The sequence below is a fragment of the Armigeres subalbatus genome, chromosome 1 (genome assembly GCF_024139115.2).
Source record: "Armigeres subalbatus isolate Guangzhou_Male chromosome 1, GZ_Asu_2, whole genome shotgun sequence".
Lineage (NCBI taxonomy): Eukaryota > Metazoa > Arthropoda > Insecta > Diptera > Culicidae > Armigeres > Armigeres subalbatus.
The window spans coordinates 268,628,800-268,650,158 of record NC_085139.1 but is presented as its reverse complement, the minus strand read 5'-3'; the positions used below and the strand labels follow the sequence as shown (position 1 = coordinate 268,650,158).

The window sequence follows — 21,359 nt, the reverse complement described above, 5'->3', positions numbered from 1 at the left end:
CGAAAATCGTGCCTATTTGATGTAATTTTTTTTTCTTTGTCTGTCATTGAGCTGAAATTCTTTTTTTGTTTTATCATTTATAGCTTCACTCGTTTTTCGCGAGTATGCGTTTATTATAAAAAAGACCGCAACGGGGTTCGAACCCAGAACATCAACAAAAATGACACTGGGTTGCGCTCATTCTAGCCGTACCGCCACGTGACTGCTTGTTGGGATATGTTATTTGTTCCATAAAGGCTACTTTTTTGAATTGGTAAAGGTACGAATAAAAAGAAAGATAAAAGAAGTGAGAAAACAAGCAAATTAACTTTTCGCGGCTCTTACAGTGAGGGATAAATAGCTATCTATCAGGCCTTTTTTCTTTCCCGCAAAATGATTTCTCGGTGAAATTCTGCGTGAGTGAGCATCCTCTGCTCGTGAGAATGAGTGAGCATTACGATCCCTGATTATTTTTTTACAGTGATAGCTGAGCATGGTTAAAACAAATATTTACGAGAATTGAATCAACTGGACTGTGTCTAGTCTGTTGATGTAGGAATAAACTAGTGAAAAACACCAGTGAGCTATCGCGTATGGTTGATTCAACCCAATTTGTGGTTGTATCAACGATAAATATTGTTGATGTTGCAGATTTCGGTTGGTTCTAACACATTTTTCTCCGTATGAAAATTAATTAAAATATGCTAATTCCATTAAATTTCCTAGGGAACTTCCGAACAATTTTCCGCGGAAACTCTGAAGAATTTTCCGTGAAAACACTGGAGGATATCGTGAAGATTCTAATGATTTTTTCGTGGAAACTCCTTAAAGTTTCTCGCGCATATTCCACAGAACTTTCTGTGCATATTTCGAGATCCAGCTCAGCTATATTCTAAGATTCCAAAGAATTCTCGAAACTTCAAAGTGGTTCTCGTGAAAAATAAGAAAATAATTTCCAGATGAATATTTTGGAAAAACTTAGCCCATTGTGTAAGGAAGTTCCTCAGACTTTTCCCGTGAAATTCTAAAGATTAAAAAATTTAAAAAAAATTAAAAACTTAAAAAAAATGTAATAAAACATTGACACGCCGATACACGCCGCCACCGGCAAAAATGATTTTTGGCTTGACGCCGAAAACGCCGCCGCCGGCCAAAATTCTAACAAACGCCGCCGCCGACAATTTTCGCACCGGCGCACACCTCTAATTTGGCCGAACTAGTCATTTGACCGAAAAAGTCGATTGGCCAAATAGGCCATTTGACCGAAAATACCGTTTCCCGAGGTGCCCTTTGGCCGAAAAGGTCGTTTGGAGAATGGCCATTTGACCGAAAATTCAACTTGACCAAACGGGGCAACATTTTGACCACATTACCCATTCATTAAATGTTATTGTCGGCTAAATGGCCCTTTCTTTTAAACGATTATTCCAGCCAATCGATCTATTAGGGCAATCGGCTGTTCCAGCCAATTTGCCAGATCGATCGTAATTTGCCGTGACCGTAAAAATTTGTCATGTCGATTCACGCCACCGGTCAAAATGACTTTTGGCGTGACGCCGAAAACGGCGCCGCTGAGCAAAATTATGACAGATAGAAATGTTGCGTTTGGATGGAAACGAGTACTGTACTTGGCTGTTTGTTGATGTCGGATCGACCTAGGCGGTCGAACTACTAGTTCTACTAGTAGTAGAACCTCAACCTACTAGTTCTACTAGTAGTAGAACATGGACTGAATAAAGAAGAGAATATTCATATTTTTAATTAGGATAACCGTCTCGTGCCTGTTGTATATATCTCTTCATCATATTACAAAAAAGTTGAGGAAATTGAACTCATAAACATTTTCAACGGAAAGATTTTAAAATAAAGGAAAGTGATTAGTTGTTTGAGTGTATGGTTTTCAAGCTGATGAAGCAGATCGATAAAATAGTCTCGTGCAATTGCGTCTACTTACGTAATGTTATTGATGATCGGTTCTACAAGGAAGACGATTTTTCGTGTGTATGCGATTGACTACTGACATGAGATGAGCTAAGTTGCTGTTAATTTGCCTACTAGATGAAAAGAGAAGTAACATGTCTTGCTATTTTTTCTTTCAAATTCACATTTTTAACCTAACCTAACTTCTAACAACAGCATTTGATGAGCCGTGGCGTACAAATGACTTAGCGGAAACATAATCGGGGAATTGTTTTCGTACTTTTTTTTTCTCTCTCTTACGTAAAATTCTTGCTAAAGCTGTGTTTCAACTATTCGAGGTGGTGGGACTTTTCTAACAATTCAGAAAAAATCTTGTTACAAAACTTAACAGAATTAATTCTCTAATTGCACCTATTTCAGCCGATAATGGCTCATTTGCATATTGGAATATTTGTCTATGTGTTTGTAAATTCATATCTATTGCGCTTATCGATGAAAGTATCACGTGAAGTGCTCAGATCCGCTGTTTGTTGCTGCTCATAAAATAGTGAAACAAATCTGTTCAACTTATTGAAATACTTCTTATTTAAATTCCTGCAACCAGAATATGTATACTTTGTTATTGAAGACCTCTGTCATTCCGCAGGTGTCTAGGGAAAATGTTTCTTTGATGTACGCAAAAGTTCTGCTTTATGACACATTTTGTAACCAAGCATCGCAAAACCGAGCACTTCACCTGATAGTTTTCTATCGATAAGTTTTTTTTAAAGCTAGATGTCATATCTAGCGTTTATTTCCCGTTTTCGCTAGAGTCACCATTCTAATTACGTCAGTTTGTCGCTAACTTTCATCGAAGTGTTACCTAATTCCGTAATGTTCATTAATCCTTATCTAGCTGAAGCTATGAGACGTGTGTTGGTAGGTAGTAAAAAGTGGCGCTGATTAAGTGTCTTGTCGCTCAAAGGGTCACTTTAATCGTGGCGCTCCGCACTTCTGGGAGAGCTCTGTCACTTGTTTTGGATTTACTGAATTTGCGACTGGGCGTTTACCTATTCAAGAGTCAACAACTGTTGGTTGCTTACCTTCGCTAAAATGTCCTCTAATGTGTATGTATTTGTGTAAACGCTAGAATTTTTCCTCTTATATGTATAACTACAGGGAAGCAGATTCCTCCCGAAAACTATGGGTACTGTATATAATGTATGTGTGTATAAAAATAACGGTACGATCTGCACGGCCGATCGCTTTTTCCTTCGTTTTACTTTTTAGTTATTTACATTGATGTTGGATCAATTTGTTTTATACTGGTTGCTTTTTACTTCTTTTTAGTTCTCCTAGATTCTTTTGTTTTGTTTGCGTAGTTGAGCGACCGTCCTTTTGTTGCCACTACTTTATTTATGGGATTTTGTTTTGTTTACCTTTTTAACTGACAGATTTATCTTCAATGAATGATTGATTTAAATGATTTCCATTTGTTCGAGTAATCCGAATTCATTCCTAGTAACTGGTTATATAAAGATTCTTACTTATTAATTTTGCTATTGAATAACAATGTGTTTTGTATTTCCTTCATTTTGTTTCGTCTTATTCTAGATAATATATACGAAAATACATTTTTTTTATATCACAGCATTTTTCCTCCAAACAACGTGATCTTAGTTTTGAGAATATCTCTGATCGGGTTCTATGGTAATTTCACTTGTCGTTAGCATTTGGGTGTGCCTTTCGCTCGAATCAGACACCTAAAGTGCACATTCAATGGCTCAGATTTAGTCTTCTATCTGTTATAGTTTGCCGTGTTTTGTTTGTTCGTCATGTCTTGTTGTTTTGATTGGCAGTAGTTTTCCGAGGTGAGCTTGATTGTAGAACAGTTCAACCAAATTTCGGATATGTACAGCAAGGTGTGATCTGTGTCCAACACATGCTCTGGTTTTAGTTCTCTCTACTCTAGATAAAATTTGATGATAATATAATATGTAGTATGAAACAAAAAAATCAATTTGCATTACGAATATCCAGCAATATTTTTCATTACTTTATCATACGTTTATAATACCGTCATATGGGGAAAAGATAATCACTTTTAAGACAAAACATGCAATAACAATGTGTGTTTACATTTTAAATCGAAATAAATATTTTTAAAACATGTACTGCTATACGTTGCAATAATCAACATATTTAGTATCCTGAAATGCGTTCGGATTTATTAAAATGAAATAAATTATCACAATGTTTTTGAATAATCTTGTTAGGGGTAAAGTCGATCAAGACAACTCTACTAAAATGATTATGACCTAGCCATTAAAATACACTACATTATTTGTATAAATGTTGAATTTACCACGTAAAGAGGTCTACGAAGTCAATATTTGAAACGAAAATAGCGTAATTTATGATTATCTCTCTTTCTTCCACGAACTGCACTAACATTACTATTACTGCGGTAACATTACTTGAACAGATAATATGGCTGACCTACTAGACCACCGTTTCATAAAAAAATTAAGCACTTTTGACTGACACATCGAATGATTACCTATGACGGTACCTATGTAAATGAGAATCATCACGTGATGCGTTTACATTTATGGGCGCGCTTCCACCACTTCCCACCACTATAATCACACACTGCCATTGTTCACTTTTTGCCCTTTGCAAAATCCCCTTCGGGGCAAATAGAAATGCGTGGTGCGGGGCAAGTTGAAGCAACGATTCAAAACGTCACCCTCGAAACTAAAAGTCATATTTAATTCCAAAATTCAACATAATCCGTAAATACGCATTTCTGAAATTAATGTGGGAATTGTTTTTAAGGAATTTAAGGAATTGCTTTAAAAATTTGGTATTTTGGTCAAAATCATTGTTTTTAGAACTTCATCTGATTTATTTCCAAATTACCCGTGAGCTTCCTTGGATAATATTTCAACTTCTAGCTACAAAATTCTTGATATTTTTTCCTGGAAGTCCATAGATTTGTAGATTTTTTGAATTTTTTTCAACAACTCTTCTAGATTTTTTTCGACAGTTCTTTGGGAGATGCACTCTACATTACGATGAAGATTTCATCAAGATGTCATCCAAAAATACCTCCAGGGATTCAAACCAGGAATTTCTTTAAGAAATTTTCCAGGAATTGCCTCAGAAGTCCTTCAGGAACTCCTTCGGATTTTTCCACAAAGATTCCAACGTGAATTCTCTTTTTGAAAGAAAAATTTCCCGGAGCAGTTTCTTGAGCAATGGCTGGGGGAAATTTTAAACAAGTTTCCGGTGGAAGTTTTGGTGAAATTACCTGGAAGGTGGGAGGGGAAGGAATAATTTTCGTGGACATTCCTGAATGATTTTTTGGGAGAATTCTTGGAGAAGTCCGTGAAAGAAGAATTCCTGAAGAATTTCCAGAGTAATTTCTCAAAATATTTCTGAGGAATTCTGAAAGGAATTACCCTAAAAAACTCTGAAGTGTTTTCGAAGTTGGCACTTGGGTAAATGGGGGAGAAAGGGGCTTTCTTGAATAATTTCCGTCACATTTTTTGTAGAAATTCATGAAGGAATCGAAGTTTCTTTAACGATTTTTCTGGGGAATTATTCTCGGGTACTTATTCCAAAGCACGTAAATGATTTTTTAAGCAAAGAAAAAATACGTCGATTTGTCCGCTATGATAGTCCTCCCATACAAACCATCCCCATGGTTTGCTTGTGAATCTCTGTTTACAAAATCACATACGTCCTTTTGAATAAGTACCCGAGTATTGAAGGAATTTAGGATGAACTGCTTAAGGAATTTTCGGAAGAATTTCTAGAGGTATGAAAGCGAAATTTTTTGGAGGCAATCGTAATTAAATTTCCATCAGATTTTCATGAAGAATTCCTGAAGAAATTTCCGATGATAGATGGAGAGTAATTCCTTGTAAATTTTGAAAGGAATTCAGTGATAACTTATGGAGGAACTTCCGGAGGAATTCCTGGAAGAAGTTCTGGAGAATTCCGGGAGAAATTTCTGTAGAAATTCCTGGAGCAACCTCTGGAGGAATTGCTGGAGGAACCTTCTCAAGAACTTCTGGAAGAACTCTTGGAGGAACCTCCGAAGGAATTCCTTGAGGTATCTCCGAAGGAACTACTGGAGGGAGGAACCTCCGGAGGAACTTCTTGAGGAATTCCCGGAGGAACTACCGGAGGAGTTTTCTGGAAGAACTTTCGGAGGAACTTCCTGAGGAGTTGCTGAAAGAACTTCCTGAAGAGTTCATGGAGGTACTTCCGGAGGAATTCCTGGAGGAACTTCCGGAGGAGTTTTCTGGAAGAACTTTCGGAGGAACTTCCTAAAGAGTTCATGGAGGAACTTCTGGAGGAATTCCTAGAGGAACTTTCGGAGGAGTTGTCTGGAGGAACTTCCGGGGGAACTTCCGAGGAGCTCCTGAAAGAACTTCCTGAAGAGTTCATGGAGGAACTTCCGGAGGAATTCCTGGAGGAACATTCGGAAGAGCACTAAATTAATGATTTCGTGTGTGTTACTTCTACGTGAAGTTAAACGATTTACAATGATATGGAAATGCTAATATCATCTTCCGAACTTGGACGTACATGTTCATGATAGCATTAGAGGCGAAAGTATAGAATTGATAGTTCCGTTAGGATACGGCAGGCATGAAGAATGTTTTTATAGAAGTCGATTTGAAAGCGAGCGGAGGGCAATATTTGTGATGGCACATATCGCACGACCTTCCTTCTGCCAAGCTCCCGTATGAAGGGGAGGAAGAATATCAGTGTGGAAGCTGATATATCTCCACTGGCAAAAGGAAGGTGGTTTGACTTGCTCATATGCCATCGCGTGCGGAAGGATTTGCTATCGACGAGTACTGTCCCCAAATTTCTAATATGACATCAGCATTTAGTCGAATAGGATTTTTATTGCACAGTTCTGTTTTCTCATTGCGTCCGTCTCGTCGCAACCAACTTGGCTGCCTCGGAGAGAACAAAGCAGAGAAAGGCACTGCTGCTGTACCGTCGACCAATAACAGCTTAATTGATGGATGCCCCCACCAAGGGTAGTACACTAAATTAATGATTTCGTGTGTGTTACTTCTACGTGAAGTTAAACGATTTACAATGATATGGAAATGCTAATATCATCTTCCGAACTTGGACGTACATGTTCATGATAGCATTAGAGGCGAAAGTATAGAATTGATAGTTCCGTTAGGATACGGCAGGCATGAAGAATGTTTTTATAGAAGTCGATTTGAAAGCGAGCGGAGGGCAATATTTGTGATGGCACATATCGCACGACCTTCCTTCTGCCAAGCTCCCGTATGAAGGGGAGGAAGAATATCAGTGTGGAAGCTGATATATCTCCACTGGCAAAAGGAAGGTGGTTTGACTTGCTCATATGCCATCGCGTGCGGAAGGATTTGCTATCGACGAGTACTGTCCCCAAATTTCTAATATGACATCAGCATTTAGTCGAATAGGATTTTTATTGCACAGTTCTGTTTTCTCATTGCGTCCGTCTCGTCGCAACCAACTTGGCTGCCTCGGAGAGAACAAAGCAGAGAAAGGCACTGCTGCTGTACCGTCGACCAATAACAGCTTAATTGATGGATGCCCCCACCAAGGGTAGTACACTAAATTCATGATTTCGTGTGTGTTACTTCTACGTGAAGTTAAACGATTTACAATGATATGGAAATGCTAATATCATCTTCCGAACTTGGACGTACATGTTCATGATAGCATTAGAGGCGAAAGTATAGAATTGATAGTTCCGTTAGGATACGGCAGGCATGAAGAATGTTTTTATAGAAGTCGATTTGAAAGCGAGCGGAGGGCAATATTTGTGATGGCACATATCGCACGACCTTCCTTCTGCCAAGCTCCCGTATGAAGGGGGAGGGAAGAATATCAGTGTGGAAGCTGATATATCTCCACTGGCAAAAGGAAGGTGGTTTGACTTGCTCATATGCCATCGCGTGCGGAAGGATTTGCTATCGACGAGTACTGTCCCCAAATTTCTAATATGACATCAGCATTTAGTCGAATAAGTTTTTATTGCACAGTTCTGTTTTCTCATTGCGTCCGTCTCGTCGCAACCAACTTGGCTGCCTCGGAGAGAACAAAGCAGAGAAAGGCACTGCTGCTGTACCGTCGACCAATAACAGCTTAATTGATGGATGCCCCACCAAGGGTAGTACACTAAATTAATGATTTCGTGTGTTACTTCTACGTGAAGTTAAACGATTTACAATGATATGGAAATGCTAATATCATCTTCCGAACTTGGACGTACATGTTCATGATAGCATTAGAGGCGAAAGTATAGAATTGATAGTTCCGTTAGGATACGGCAGGCATGAAGAATGTTTTTATAGAAGTCGATTTGAAAGCGAGCGGAGGGCAATATTTGTGATGGCACATATCGCACGACCTTCCTTCTGCCAAGCTCCCGTATGAAGGGGAGGAAGAATATCAGTGTGGAAGCTGATATATCTCCACTGGCAAAAGGAAGGTGGTTTGACTTGCTCATATGCCATCGCGTGCGGAAGGATTTGCTATCGACGAGTACTGTCCCCAAATTTCTAATATGACATCAGCATTTAGTCGAATAGGATTTTTATTGCACAGTTCTGTTTTCTCATTGCGTCCGTCTCGTCGCAACCAGCCTCGGAGAGAACAAAGCAGAAAGGCACTGCTGCTGTACCGTCGACCAATAACAGCTTAATTGATGGATGCCCCCACCAAGGGTAGTACACTAAATTAATGATTTCGTGTGTGTTACTTCTACGTGAAGTTAAACGATTTACAATGATATGGAAATGCTAATATCATCTTCCGAACTTGGACGTACATGTTCATGATAGCATTAGAGGCGAAAGTATAGAATTGATAGTTCCGTTAGGATACGGCAGGCATGAAGAATGTTTTTATAGAAGTCGATTTGAAAGCAGGCGGAGGCAATATTTGTGATGGCACATATCGCACGACCTTCCTTCTGCCAAGCTCCCGTATGAAGGGAGGGAAGAATATCAGTGTGGAAGCTGATATATCTCCTTTTGCCAGTGGAGATATATCGGCTTCAACGCATGAAGTTTTTCTGGGAACTTTCGGAGGAGTTCCTGGAGGAACTTCCGTAGGATTTGCAGGAGGAACTTCCTAAGGAGTTCCTGTAATAACTTCTTGAAGAGTTCATGGAGGAACTTCTGGAAGAATTCCTCGAAGAACTTCCGGATGAATTCCTGCAGGAGCTTCTGGAGGAAGGGTTATTCGATGTATTGTTTCACATAGATTTTTATCGAGCAATGTTCTGATACATTTCCTGCCGCTAATCGCAAGTCGAGCACATCTGTATATGGTCCTCCATATACAGATGTGTTCGACTTGCGGTTAGCGGCAGTTTAGAGGCCGGGAATTTTTCGTCTTTGCAGTCAATTTAGCAATGATTCTATACCATTTCTATTTTCTATTCATTCCTCGTTGCGATGTGTAAGGAAAATCCGTTTTGAACGTTTTTGATAATCGATTAGAATTACTTGGCCGCCTAAAAGAGAAAACAGCTCTTCTGCATTCGGTCAACAATAATCATCGTTTCGATTTGGATAGCACTGAAATTCTCGATAACCATCGGAGATCACAGGCTCTCCTCGTTTTGGAAGTTTGTCACATCATCAACACAGACAAAACGGCAAACAAACGAAGCGACTGTGACAATTTGAGTACAACATATGCAGGCATTTTACACTCACTGAGGATGAAAACCAAAACGAGATAGACAGATAAACAATAACCATGATTATAAAAACGACACACAAAATTGATTTGAATGCAATATTTGGCTTCCATTATTGCATAACTTCCACTTGATTTCATACAGACTAGAACTAGACTAATGACCCACAACACACTTTTAACGGTGCTTTTAGATAGTAAATATTATTTTTAAGTGCTGAAATGTGTGAATTTGTTATTGTCTAACTAATTCCTTATTTGTTTATTTCGTCAAACATAATGTAGACTACATTAAAAAACTCATGACTATGTTCTATTGAAACTAATAATCCTAAAATATTTTCTTAGGCTCAGGCTTAGGCATGACTAAATCAATTGCTTCAATGCTTCACAATACTGATTGTAAACACACCACATTTGACTCATTGGACTAAATTGTGCATAGTTTGATGACTCGTGACAACTACGACTACAAGGTGAGGATTTTGGATCGACTAAAGCAGCTGGAGCTACCAAGACAGGCCACTTCCGATCAAGCACAGGGCTTTGGGATGCACGATGGGGCGGAACACGTTCATTTACCGCAGATCAAGCTGCAAACCTTCGATGGAAACATCGACGAATGGTTAAGTTTTCGTGACCTGTACACTTCGTTGATTCACCTGAAAGGGGAATTGCACGATGTCGAAAAATTCCATTATCTGAAGGACTGCTTGGCAGGGGAAGCCAAATCGTTGGTAGATCCACTAGCCATCACTAATATCAACTACCAAGTAGCCTGAAAGACGCTTGTGAACCGGTACAACGTCAGCAAGTTGCTGAAACGACCTCAGGTGCAAACCTTATTCAATCTACCGTCTTTTGGGAAGGAGTTTGCATCCGAAATTCAAGCGTTGCTGGAGAAGTTCGAACGTGTAATCCAAACTTTGGATCAAATTGTCCAGCCAACAGATTATAAGGACTCGCTGTTGGTGGAAATCATGTTCGGAAAAAATCTTTTAAGCTCTTTTTAGTGGATGGCTTTTTTTAGACGGTTGGAAATCTTGTGTTCCCGATTGGACCTAACCACAAGACGCTGTTGGGAGGAGAATTCGGCTATAAAGAAGCAGGATAAGGTGAAGGATTTATTCGACTTTCTGAAGACCATTTTCAAGATTCTTGGATCCCTTCCGCTGAGGCCCTCAGAGAAAAGAGAAATGCCGTAGATGCTTTTCAGGGAACGGTCGATTACCCGATCAAGTCACAATGCAGATTAGATACGTCCTGACTGGTACGAACACCGAAGAGGATGCTCTGGAGATGAGGACCCAACTCGATTCGATGCTATCCAAAGGTTGATTTTCGTTAAGGAAATGGGCATCGAATTGTCTAAAAGTGTTGGAAGATATTCCCAGAGAAAACCTAGCGATCGCCAATACCGAAGAAGCATCGTTAGACCCCGCCGAAGATGGCTAGAAGCAACGAGATACCCGACTTTATGATTTTACAGAGACACGATAAGCGCCGCAAGTGAACAAAAACCAAACAAAGCACTATGCAAACAACTCATACAAGGCGAGGGCCAAAAACAGTTTCTTTTAAACTGGACTGGCAAGCTGTTTACCCATCTTATTTTCATTTAATGAAGTGCGTATATTAAACTATTTAGGGATGTGAGACTCGATCCAGGTTCCGTCAAAACCCGGGTATTGATAAGAACAGTCAAATCTGCTTGAAGCATTTCGGCAACTATGATTTCTCAAATCACAGAAATAAACCTCAATGTTTATAATGGTATGTTTATAAGAACAATGATAACAAAGCCCAGCTATTAAATCAATTTTAGAAGGCATTTCGCTTTTCCCGGCCAATCCAGCAGCAAAAATATCCACTCCGATGGAAATAGATGTTTAATAGATCGAAGAAGCAACTCCAATGGATTTAGACAACGAATATGAGGATAACAAAATGGAAGTTGCTGGAGAAGTTGAATTGGGACATGTCGACATCGATCAGCAAATACACCTAACTAACGAAAATCCAAGGAAAACTTGGGACAAGCATCGCCAATACCGAAGAAGTATCGCTAGTCCCCGACCCATCCGTGAAAACCTTAGGTTAAATTACCAGGAACCGATCGTATCAAATTCCCCTTTAAGGTCGGTATTCCAAATTTTGATGAGGATCTGTCAAAACGTAAGGTGCCTCGATAATAGCCTCATTATTAGATTCACTTGGTCTGATTGGAGCGGTCATCTTGCGAGCGAAGCTGTTTATGCAATTACTATGAACGCAAGAAGATGAGTATGGAAACCAACTAGGCTGGAATCAGCCTTTATCCTCGAAGCTGCTATCAGAATGGCAGGCATTTCACCATCAGCTACCCCGACTGAACGAGTTAATAATTCAACGTTGCTTTGTTTTACCACGAGCAGTGAAGGTTCATTTGCATATCTTCTCCGATGCCTCCGACGGTGCATATGGAACTTGTGCGTACATTCGGAGCGAGAATCACAAAGGAGGTGTTAGGGCTGCATTATTGACGTCAAATTAATTCCCCGGCAAGAGCTTTGTGGAGCACTGCTTTCCTCACAGTTTGCAGAGAAAGTTCTAGAGTCGATCAAGGTTCCAAGTAGGTGTTCTTCTGGTCCAACTCAACTTGCACTCTCCAATGGATTCATGGAAATCCTTCAATGTTGACAACATTCGTCGACAACCGTGTTTCCAAGATCCAACGAATTACCGAACAATATTCCTGGACTGGAACCATGTTGTGGACTTAATATCCCGAGATATTGGACCCGATCAAATCCATACCTGTACATCATGGCTTGAGAAGATGAAAGAAGATTGGCGAAGTTCATCAGCAACTCCCGTTGTACAAGATGTTGAAGCAGAGTTTCGTTCTACAGCACATTGTGCTAATGAAAAGCAAGTAGGCTTTGTGGGATGGCACATTTCCAAGTTCCCGAATTGTCGAGCAAATGGAAATCTATTTCCCTGAAGACACATATACCAAAGAGCTCACCATTACGATGGTTCAATCTGAAATTGTCAAGGGACAATATTATCCGAGTCAGTGGGAGATCGGGCCACTCACAGGAATCGGATAACGCCAAAAATCCCATGGTGCTACCTGCTCATCATCTGTTCACCAGAATGCTCATCCAACATTACCACGCAAGGCCTCAATTGCTATTGGCAACAATCCGGTAGAAGTACTGACCTCTCCGGGGGCGCAGTGTGACAAGGAACGTTGTCCATAATTGCCAACGCTGCTTTCGAGTAAAGCCAACCGCGGTGCACCATTCATGGGAGAGCTGCCTGCGGCAAGAGTCACAGTCGTAAGGCCATTTACCAAGAGTGGCGTCGATTATTTCGGCCCCGTCCATATCCGTCCAGGACCCAGGAGACCCACAGTGAAGGGCTATGTTGAACTCTTGGTTTGCATGTTCAAAAGCGGTTCACCTGGAATTAGTATCCGACCTTTCGACCAATCGTTCCATCCAGGCATTCCGAAGATTCATTGGAAGAAGAGGCTATTGTTCTGATGTGTATTCAGACAATGGCACAAACTTCGTTGGGGCAAGAAATCAATTGCAGCAGTTGTTCGATCTACTTCGCAGTAAGCATCACCAGGACACTCAACACTCTTCTGGTGCAGGTGGAGGCTTATCTGAAATCCAAGTCTATTACGGAGATGTCAGACGATCCGAATGACTTCGAACCACTTACACCTGGCCATTTTTTAATTGGAACATCGCTCCGCAAACTACCAGATCCGGACCTCCTACACCTCCCTACGTATCGATTCACTCAATTTCAGGTGATTCAACAAAGGGTACAGATATTTTGGAGAATGAGGAAAACGGAGTACTTGTCGCTACCACAGAGCCGGACAAAGAGTTGGGAACCACCAGTTTAGATCACCGTAGGCAAACTCGTGGTCCTGAAGGACGAAAATACTCCTCCGGCCCAATGTAAACTTGGGCAAACAATGGAAGTAAATACAGGCAGCGATGGAGTCGTTAGGGTGATGTCCGTCATAACCGCCACTGGATACCTAAAGCGCCCTGTGTAGAAAGTGTGCCTCTTACCACGAGCTAATCAACCACCAGACGAAGAGAACCAGTCGGAGTCGGACGTTTCGACCCTTGGTTTGGGCCTTCTTCAGGAAGGGTATAGGGGTACCACATAATAGATACATAGCGGTACCTCTATAACCTCCCTGAAAAAGGCCCAAATCAAGGATCGAAACGTCGGATGCAGTAAAAACACTCCGTTTTTTTTAATGGTGGACCTGAATGAAGTTAACAAGAAGTCAGTACCTCCAAAAAGCAAACTGTTAGCTCTAAGGAACAACGAAAGCCAGTGCCTTCACCAAGGAGGGAAACTTGAGATCGGATGGAAGTAGTGAATCCCCAAAAAGGCGAAGCAGGGTGGTCAGCAAGCCACAAGGAGTGCGGCAAATGGAGCGGAGTATGCCATGGCTAAGGAGGGGAGAGCCCTTGAGAAAAAGGGTGCACCTGCCAATGGCAGCGGAAAGCGAAAAGACAGAGGTGAGGCGATTCTTTCCAAGTCTGACGATAAAAGCTACTCCGGCATCTTGAAAGCTCGAGTTCTGAGTATAAAAAGTTGACCAAGGAAGTTTTTAGGGTTGAATAAAGAGCCTAATGCTCAATCTCGATCATCCAGTGCAAAGGCCTGGATGAGATAACCGAGACCGGAGACCTGCTGGACGTAATGAGAGATCAGTGCAATGTCGAGATCCTGGAATCAGCGATTCGGTTACGCAAAAACTATGGGGGAATGCAGGTTGCCTCATTCCAAGCAGTATAAGGCCAAACTGATGTGGGTTGGTGGGTATGTTCGCTGAACATAAGCCAACCATTTCCTGCTATAGGTTTCTTGGCCACGGTCATAAATCATATTACTGTAAAGGACCTGATCACTGTTAGCTATGCCGTAGGTATGGAGATAATATCATCTCCTGATGATGAGGGTTTTGCCATAGCAATGGTTAACGGAGTTTACTTTTGTAGCTGCTACTGTCCTCCTAGATGGAGTATAGAGCAGTATGCTAGAGTAGTTGATATTTTTCCGTCAAAACTAATTAGTTTAAAACCGTTAGTTGTGGCAGGTGACTTCAATGCGTGGGCAGTGGCCTGAAGATCCCAGTTAACAAACGCTAGAGGACATATGTGGCATTGTACGTACTCCTACTGAACGAAGGCCATGTGCCAACGTTCAGAGGACCGAACGGTGATTCATGTATCGATGTGACCTTCGGGATGCAGCGCGGGATGGACAGTGGAGCCTGAATGGAGGGTTCACAAGGGGCATATTTCCAGTGACCAGTTCGTTCGATGGTCGAAGTTCGTTTTATGGTCGAGTATATCCCCAACACAAGGCAGGTCGGGACAGCGAATCTAGGATGGCCATCCTCGCAGTTAAATTCAGAACTGTTCGAGGAGTCACTACGATGGGAAAGTCGAACTATGGGCCTAGTGGTGAAAAGTTAACCGAGATATTGACACATCCCTGTGACGTGGCGACGCCTAAGAAGACCAAACCTTCCGGCAATCGACAATCAGTATACCGGTGGATGGACACGATCGCAGATCTTCGTAGAACCTGTCTTAGAGCTAAAAGAAAATTACAACGAGCCAGAACTGACGCTGAAAGGGTTGATAGACGTAGGGTATTCCAAACAGCGAGCAGAGCTCTGAACTACGAGATAAAATGTAGTAAGAGAGCCTACTTTGAACAGCTTTGCAGGATGGCGAATGGCGAATGCATACAGGATAGTGCTGGATAGAACCAACAGCACGGTTTCTGAGAGATCCCCGGAGATGTTAGCCAGAGTAGTTGAAGGGTTGATTCTAAAACATTTCAAAACTGATGTTCAGCAGCTGCCTCCAACGATGCCTGGATGAAGGATACTTCACAGACCATTGGAAACGGCAAAAATTGGTGCTATTGCCCAATCCCGGAAAACCGCTGGGAGATCCTTCGGCATACAGACCAATTTCCTTACTCGATATATTTTAAAATTGAAAAAAAAAACACTTTAATAAAGAGAAAAAAAAAACTTACTCGACACAGCTGGAAAATTGCTAGAGAGGGTGTCCCTGAGCAGATTGTCGGACTATACGGAGTGTGCTTGTGGCTTATCTAGCAACCAGTATGGGTTTCGTAGAGGCCGGTCGAAGCAATTCGGTCGGTAATGGATACGGCTAAGACATCGCGTGGTTTGAATAGGCGAGATATTAGGTACTGCCCATTGATTACACTTGATGTAAAGAATGCGTTCAACAACGCTAGCTGTGTAGCTTTAGCTAATTTCCTGCACATCACATATCCGAGGTCATCATATAAGCGGGGATGGTCTACTGCACAGTCAACTCCGTGAGGTCAATAAAGAATCTGCTTTTGTAAACAAGTGCATCTCACGTCACTGGTGGGCTAATTAGAGCCCAATCACGCAATTCAATCCCACTGATGAAAGCAGCGAATCCTCTTCTTTCATTCAATGGCGCTGTATTGCGTGGGTGGGCACAAATCAACAATCATCACAGAGAGAGAAAAAAAAACCAAAACAAAAGTAACTATTATACACAAAATGGAGGGGAAATGAACGAGAAAAGCCCCAATTAATCAACCTAGCGGTATTGGAGCCTTTCTCGTGCAAAAAATACAGAAAAATATAAATGAGCATTTTTTGGCGTGTTTTGGGCATAAAAAAATAGTATTTTGGCCATAACTTCTGATTCCATAGTCCAATCTGTCCAATTTTGGAACCTCGGACGAAAATTCGGGCTATGCTGAGCTCTGTGGGGTTTGAGTAAAATGCCTTCAGCGTGTGTTAATAGATTCACACATCAGCGTGTCAATCGGCGAGCAGCAAGCCATGACTTTGCCTCTCCTAGTCAGACCTCCGCGGCGTGCACACATATCCACTGTCATAACTTCGTTCCGGCCATTTAGGGCCACACATTTTGTCGATCCTGCCAGTCGATTTTTTTTGGATCCTGTTACTGATTTCATGAGGTGAGTTGAATTCAAGTGGTTAAATTGTGACGAGTGATATTATTCAGTTTGCAAAATCACCAGACGCGTCTCGAAGACCGTCGGAAAATGGTTTGTGGTGGCGCGTCTGAAAGACCGCTGAAAAAATGGTTTGTTGTTTGAAGAAAATCAAAACCTCCCCTAAAAGTTTGTGGTTTGCAAAATTATAATGCGCGTCTGGAAGATCGGTGGAAATGGTTTGTGGTTTAGAAAACTATTAGGCGACACTGAAAGGTGGCCGAAAAAATGTATTGTAGTTTGTAAAACTACAAGGTGCGTATGGAAGACCAATGTGAAATGGTTTATGATCTAGAAAACTTCAAAGTTCTGCGAGCATTGATTTTGATTAAAACAAATTTAAATTTCATGAAGCCACTTGGCGACGTACATGAGACTACCAGTTGAGCTATGATATAACGAAATCTGAGAGATATGGAGAAATATTCAATGCTGTACTGTTGGAAACTGTTCGGAAAGCCAAAGATATTATCTAGAAATTTATCTTGGAATGTACTGATGGCTACTAACATAGCGGGATTACCTGTAGGAGCAGATATCTTGGAATTCGAAAAATTAATAAGGTTTCCGGATTTTACAAAGCTATTCGGAAGTTCAAATTTATTATGCGTAAGATTAGTTTGGAGTTATTGGCTAGCAGCACTAGTTAATGGCGAATGGTTGATATACTATACGCGAAACTAAAAGTTGGGTTAAATGTACGGATTTGGATTGGATTTGGAGAGCATTTGAATTGTATTGGATTGGATTTGGTTTGGATTTGAATTGGAATTGGATTTGGATTTGAATTTGGATTGGATTTGGATTGGATTGGATTTGCATTGGATTTGATTTGGATAACCATGCTTATCTTTATTAGGTTGTTCTTAAATTTTATTAGTAATGAAGTTCAACACCGCTTAGTTTTGGATTGCATTTGGATAAGATTTGGAATGTTTTTTGGAAGAAATTGTCATTGTATTTGACATTTAAAATTAAATAATAAATTTGTTGTTCTCTAATCATCCAACTTTCGTTGGATCACGTTTTATCTTTCGCGACCTACAGTTTGGGAACCCACACTCTGAATCATTGTTCTGGTATTAAAACCATGATGTTGAGTCAAGTTTATTTTGGTGTTCAGTTTTCAATGGAATTAACCGGTTGCTCACCGGTGTGTCTACAAAATGTTTACACATACACACATACAGACATCACCTCAGTTCGTCGAGCTGAGTCGATGTTGTAGCTACTTGATTGGTAAAACAATCTACAACGTAGAAAAAACGGAAAATGACGGAAAGGTACAAGACTAGCGTCTGTCTCGCACGGTAGCTCGACAAAGAAAGAGTAGAAAGTTCGTTGAAGTTTTTTTTTTCGGAACTATTTAATATCTTTTGGTTTGGTTTTGGGCTTAAACTTTTGTCTCTACTCGTGCTGGAGCTAATTCAATATTCTATTCTACATGGAGAAAGTCGTTACTCATTAGTTGATATTTCTTCTCCGTTATCTCTTTCTTTCTGCAGGAAATTTCACCGATTTTAGAAAATCAGTTGAACTACAGTTTTGAGTAGTTCCACTAACTCTCCCAAAATTGGTAAAATTTTCAGCAGAGAAAAAGTTTCTGGGAGTGAACGATTTCGAAAAGATATCAACATTCTGTTCTGCTATTGCTTAACGCTTGAAAGAAATAGGAATGGGATTCTAGTTTGATACCCGGAGCCATTATTAGTTCCTGTTTAAGGACAAGGCTCCTGGAATCCAAAACTAATTTCTGGCGTTTTCAATGGCACTCAATTTAATACAGAACCACCGCGCAACTGTCACTTTTTATTATTTTACGCATGCTGCGACGCAGCAAAGCTGAAATAATTAAAATGACAATTGTGCGTTGCTTACGTATAAAGAGGTGTGCCCTTGAAAATGCGAGTAGATTTGGATTCCGAGAGCAAAAAACATCTGGAAATCGCGTCGCTCACAAACGAACTCGAACACCTATGCGAGGTTGCTGCTTGAGTAGCCTTTTCGCCTGCTGAAGTTGCTGTTATGCTTGATATCTCTCTTACATTTCCTTTCGCTGTATTATGCCGAAAATTTGATTGAACTGCTTCGTTTGCGGCAAACCCGTTCCTCATTTTGATTTGCGGTTTCGTATTCTTGTGATTTTGATTTCATTTCTCATGATTCGGAAACTCCTCACTAAATCAGTTGCTGATCACCAACTGCAATATGTATTTGTTATTCGCTAGTGTTTCTCCAATTACGAAAAAAAACCTCTTTCGGAATTTGTGTTTGCTCTTTTGTTCAACTTTTATCTAGGTGTAAAAAAGTTCTCTGTTAGCTCTTTTTCATTTATTGCCTCCATAGTTAAGTATAAAACTTCTGCTCTCAGAGATCGGCAGTGAAGTTCTCGGCTGAGAAGTTCGACTGCATTTAGCTAATGTTTTTCAATAAGTTTGCTGCGACTCTTTTGTTTGATTTTTGTTTAAGTTTTTTTTTCATTTGATGCTGTTTAGGTTTGGTTTTCATTCTACTGATAACTAGTTCAAAAGTTACATGGGTGCTTTTTAAAGGTTACGTAATTATTTATTTACTAATAGATTATTATTGCAAGGTAAGAAAAGTAGAGCTGCATTGTTTGTGTTGATGTTCGATGAGAAGTGACATTACAGTGGCGTGCTTTTGAGGCGCTTACTTGGATGCTTATGAAGTAAAAAACAACAACGAAAAACTGCGAGATTCATGAGGCTGATGATGACTAATGGCGCTTCTAAAATTATGTACAATCGTTCGTTTTGACAGTTGCCTGGGGTGAAGTCTAATAAAATCTATCAGTTATGTACAATCATGTGTAAATAGAAACCGGATTGAATTAGAGTAACTTGACTACACGCACGCTTTCATTTTTTCTCGAGTAGTATACACGTTTTTTTTGTTATTTTTTTTGCGTTAACTTATCTCAGAAAGATAAAAATTCAACGTTTTCATTTATGTTGATAAGTTTTTATAAAAAAGGGAAAACTCTAAAAAAGTTCCTAAATTTTTGATGCCGTCACTAGAAGAGTGTATTGTTTTAGTTCAATCGTTAAAACCAGCCTCTTAATTTTCCTATTTCGCACGTTCGAATTCCGTTAGATTCCGTTGTGCTGCCACTACACATGGCCACACTGCAACGACAATGGATGTCAATGTGTCTACGCATCGTTAATCAATTTAAAATTCTTTATGAAAATGTGAACATATTTTCTTAACTTGTAATCAGTCACCGCGAATAATTGAGTGAAGGTCCCGTGGTTGCCCAGTAGGCAAACCAGGGCCGCCAGCAGAAGGGCGAGCGAGGCCAGAGCCGCAATCAGTACCACCATCGCCAGGGTTCCACCGAGGAGTATCCACGAGGCCGGATCATCGCCAGCGGCAGCGGCCGAGGTAGAATCGTCGCCCGGGTTAAGGAATTGAACGATTTTAATACCAGTGCTACTGCCACCGTCGTCACCACCGAGGTGACGGGTGCTTTGGGTCACAGTAGCCATTGGGGTTTCTACAGAGCTTTCGATCGTAGTTGCCGGAGTTGTTGTTTGTATTGCTGGTGTCGCAGCCGCTGCCGCCGCCGTTGTTGCGGTTGTTGTCGATGTCGATAGCGATGATGGCGATGGTTGTTATGATACGAGAAAATGGGGTGCCGAGAATAATACAGCCAGTGTTGCGATGATCGTGAACAGCGTGAAGATGATAAGGCACAAACGATCGACCACCATGGCGGCAAACTTCCAGTCACGAGTAACGTCGCCACTTTCGTCCTCCTTACGAAGCTGGAAAAAGGATGGAAAGAGGTGATGCCATCGCTTATAACACTGCGGGGCTCTCGCCGAGGGAAGTTGACCGTCGAACTTTCGAGCTTCGGGTTCGACCGTCAACTTCAATGGTGGCCAAGAGGTTATTTCACTGAATTGTTTGCTTCAATGTGTACGTTTCTGAACTGCTTATCCTAGTGTAGGTGAACAGCTCGCATATCTATCTGGATGATGTCCTGGTCACTTCGAATGATCCTGAAACGACAAAACGACACTCTTCCCACGCCAAAACTCACCGTATCGGTTATGTACCGCAGCTCCTTCAGTATCAGTGCCAACTCGTACTCGGCTGAGGAACTCAGACATGTGTGCGAGGAAACGGTTTCGTGCAGGCGGCCTCCTCCAGCAGCGCTGATCGTCCCCAGACCGCCAGTGCTGCGCCCGATGGTGTCTGTGCCGGTGCCCAGCGGACCTACGCTCCCGTCGGCGTCTCCCTGGCGGTACATCGTCCGGTAGTAGGTCGGGTTGTGCGGCAGGGTGCTACACCTGTGGTTGCACCGGAAGTCGTCGTCAATATCCAGCACGTTGGCAAGCAGCGACTTGGAGGACCTGGCGAATATTGAAGGCGAAGCGTCACAGGGAGCACAAGAAGAACAAAAGCCGTAGATTAGTACTTGGGAGTTGATTAACTAGCCCAGATTTTTTGACTCTTGCGACCAATTATTGTGTCTTTTCAAAGGTTTCATTCCCATGAAAAAGACCTAATTAACTGGCCGAAACGTCGTTTAGATTATTCAAGACTGAAAAGGCCGGAGAACTCCAACATATCATTTAAATAATCAATCGCCAAAACTAAAATATTCTTGCTTGACCGCTTCATTATTAGCCCATGATATTAAATTTCAATTC

General features: G+C 41.1%; 1 protein-coding gene across 1 annotated transcript in view; it reads right to left on the bottom strand.

The window, feature by feature from the left end:
* Positions 1-19,220: 19,220 nt before the first annotated feature.
* The window catches only part of LOC134207303 (neuronal acetylcholine receptor subunit alpha-7-like), a 213,159-nt gene continuing 211,020 nt past the window's right edge, over positions 19,221-21,359 (bottom strand). Inside the window, exons 9-10 of the mRNA XM_062683025.1 lie at positions 20,747-21,059; positions 19,221-20,468 (exon numbers count right to left, since the gene is read on the bottom strand). Of these exons, the coding sequence (XP_062539009.1) occupies positions 20,316-20,468; positions 20,747-21,059 (466 nt within the window). The 3' untranslated portion in view covers positions 19,221-20,315. The remainder of the gene's footprint in view (positions 20,469-20,746; positions 21,060-21,359) is intronic.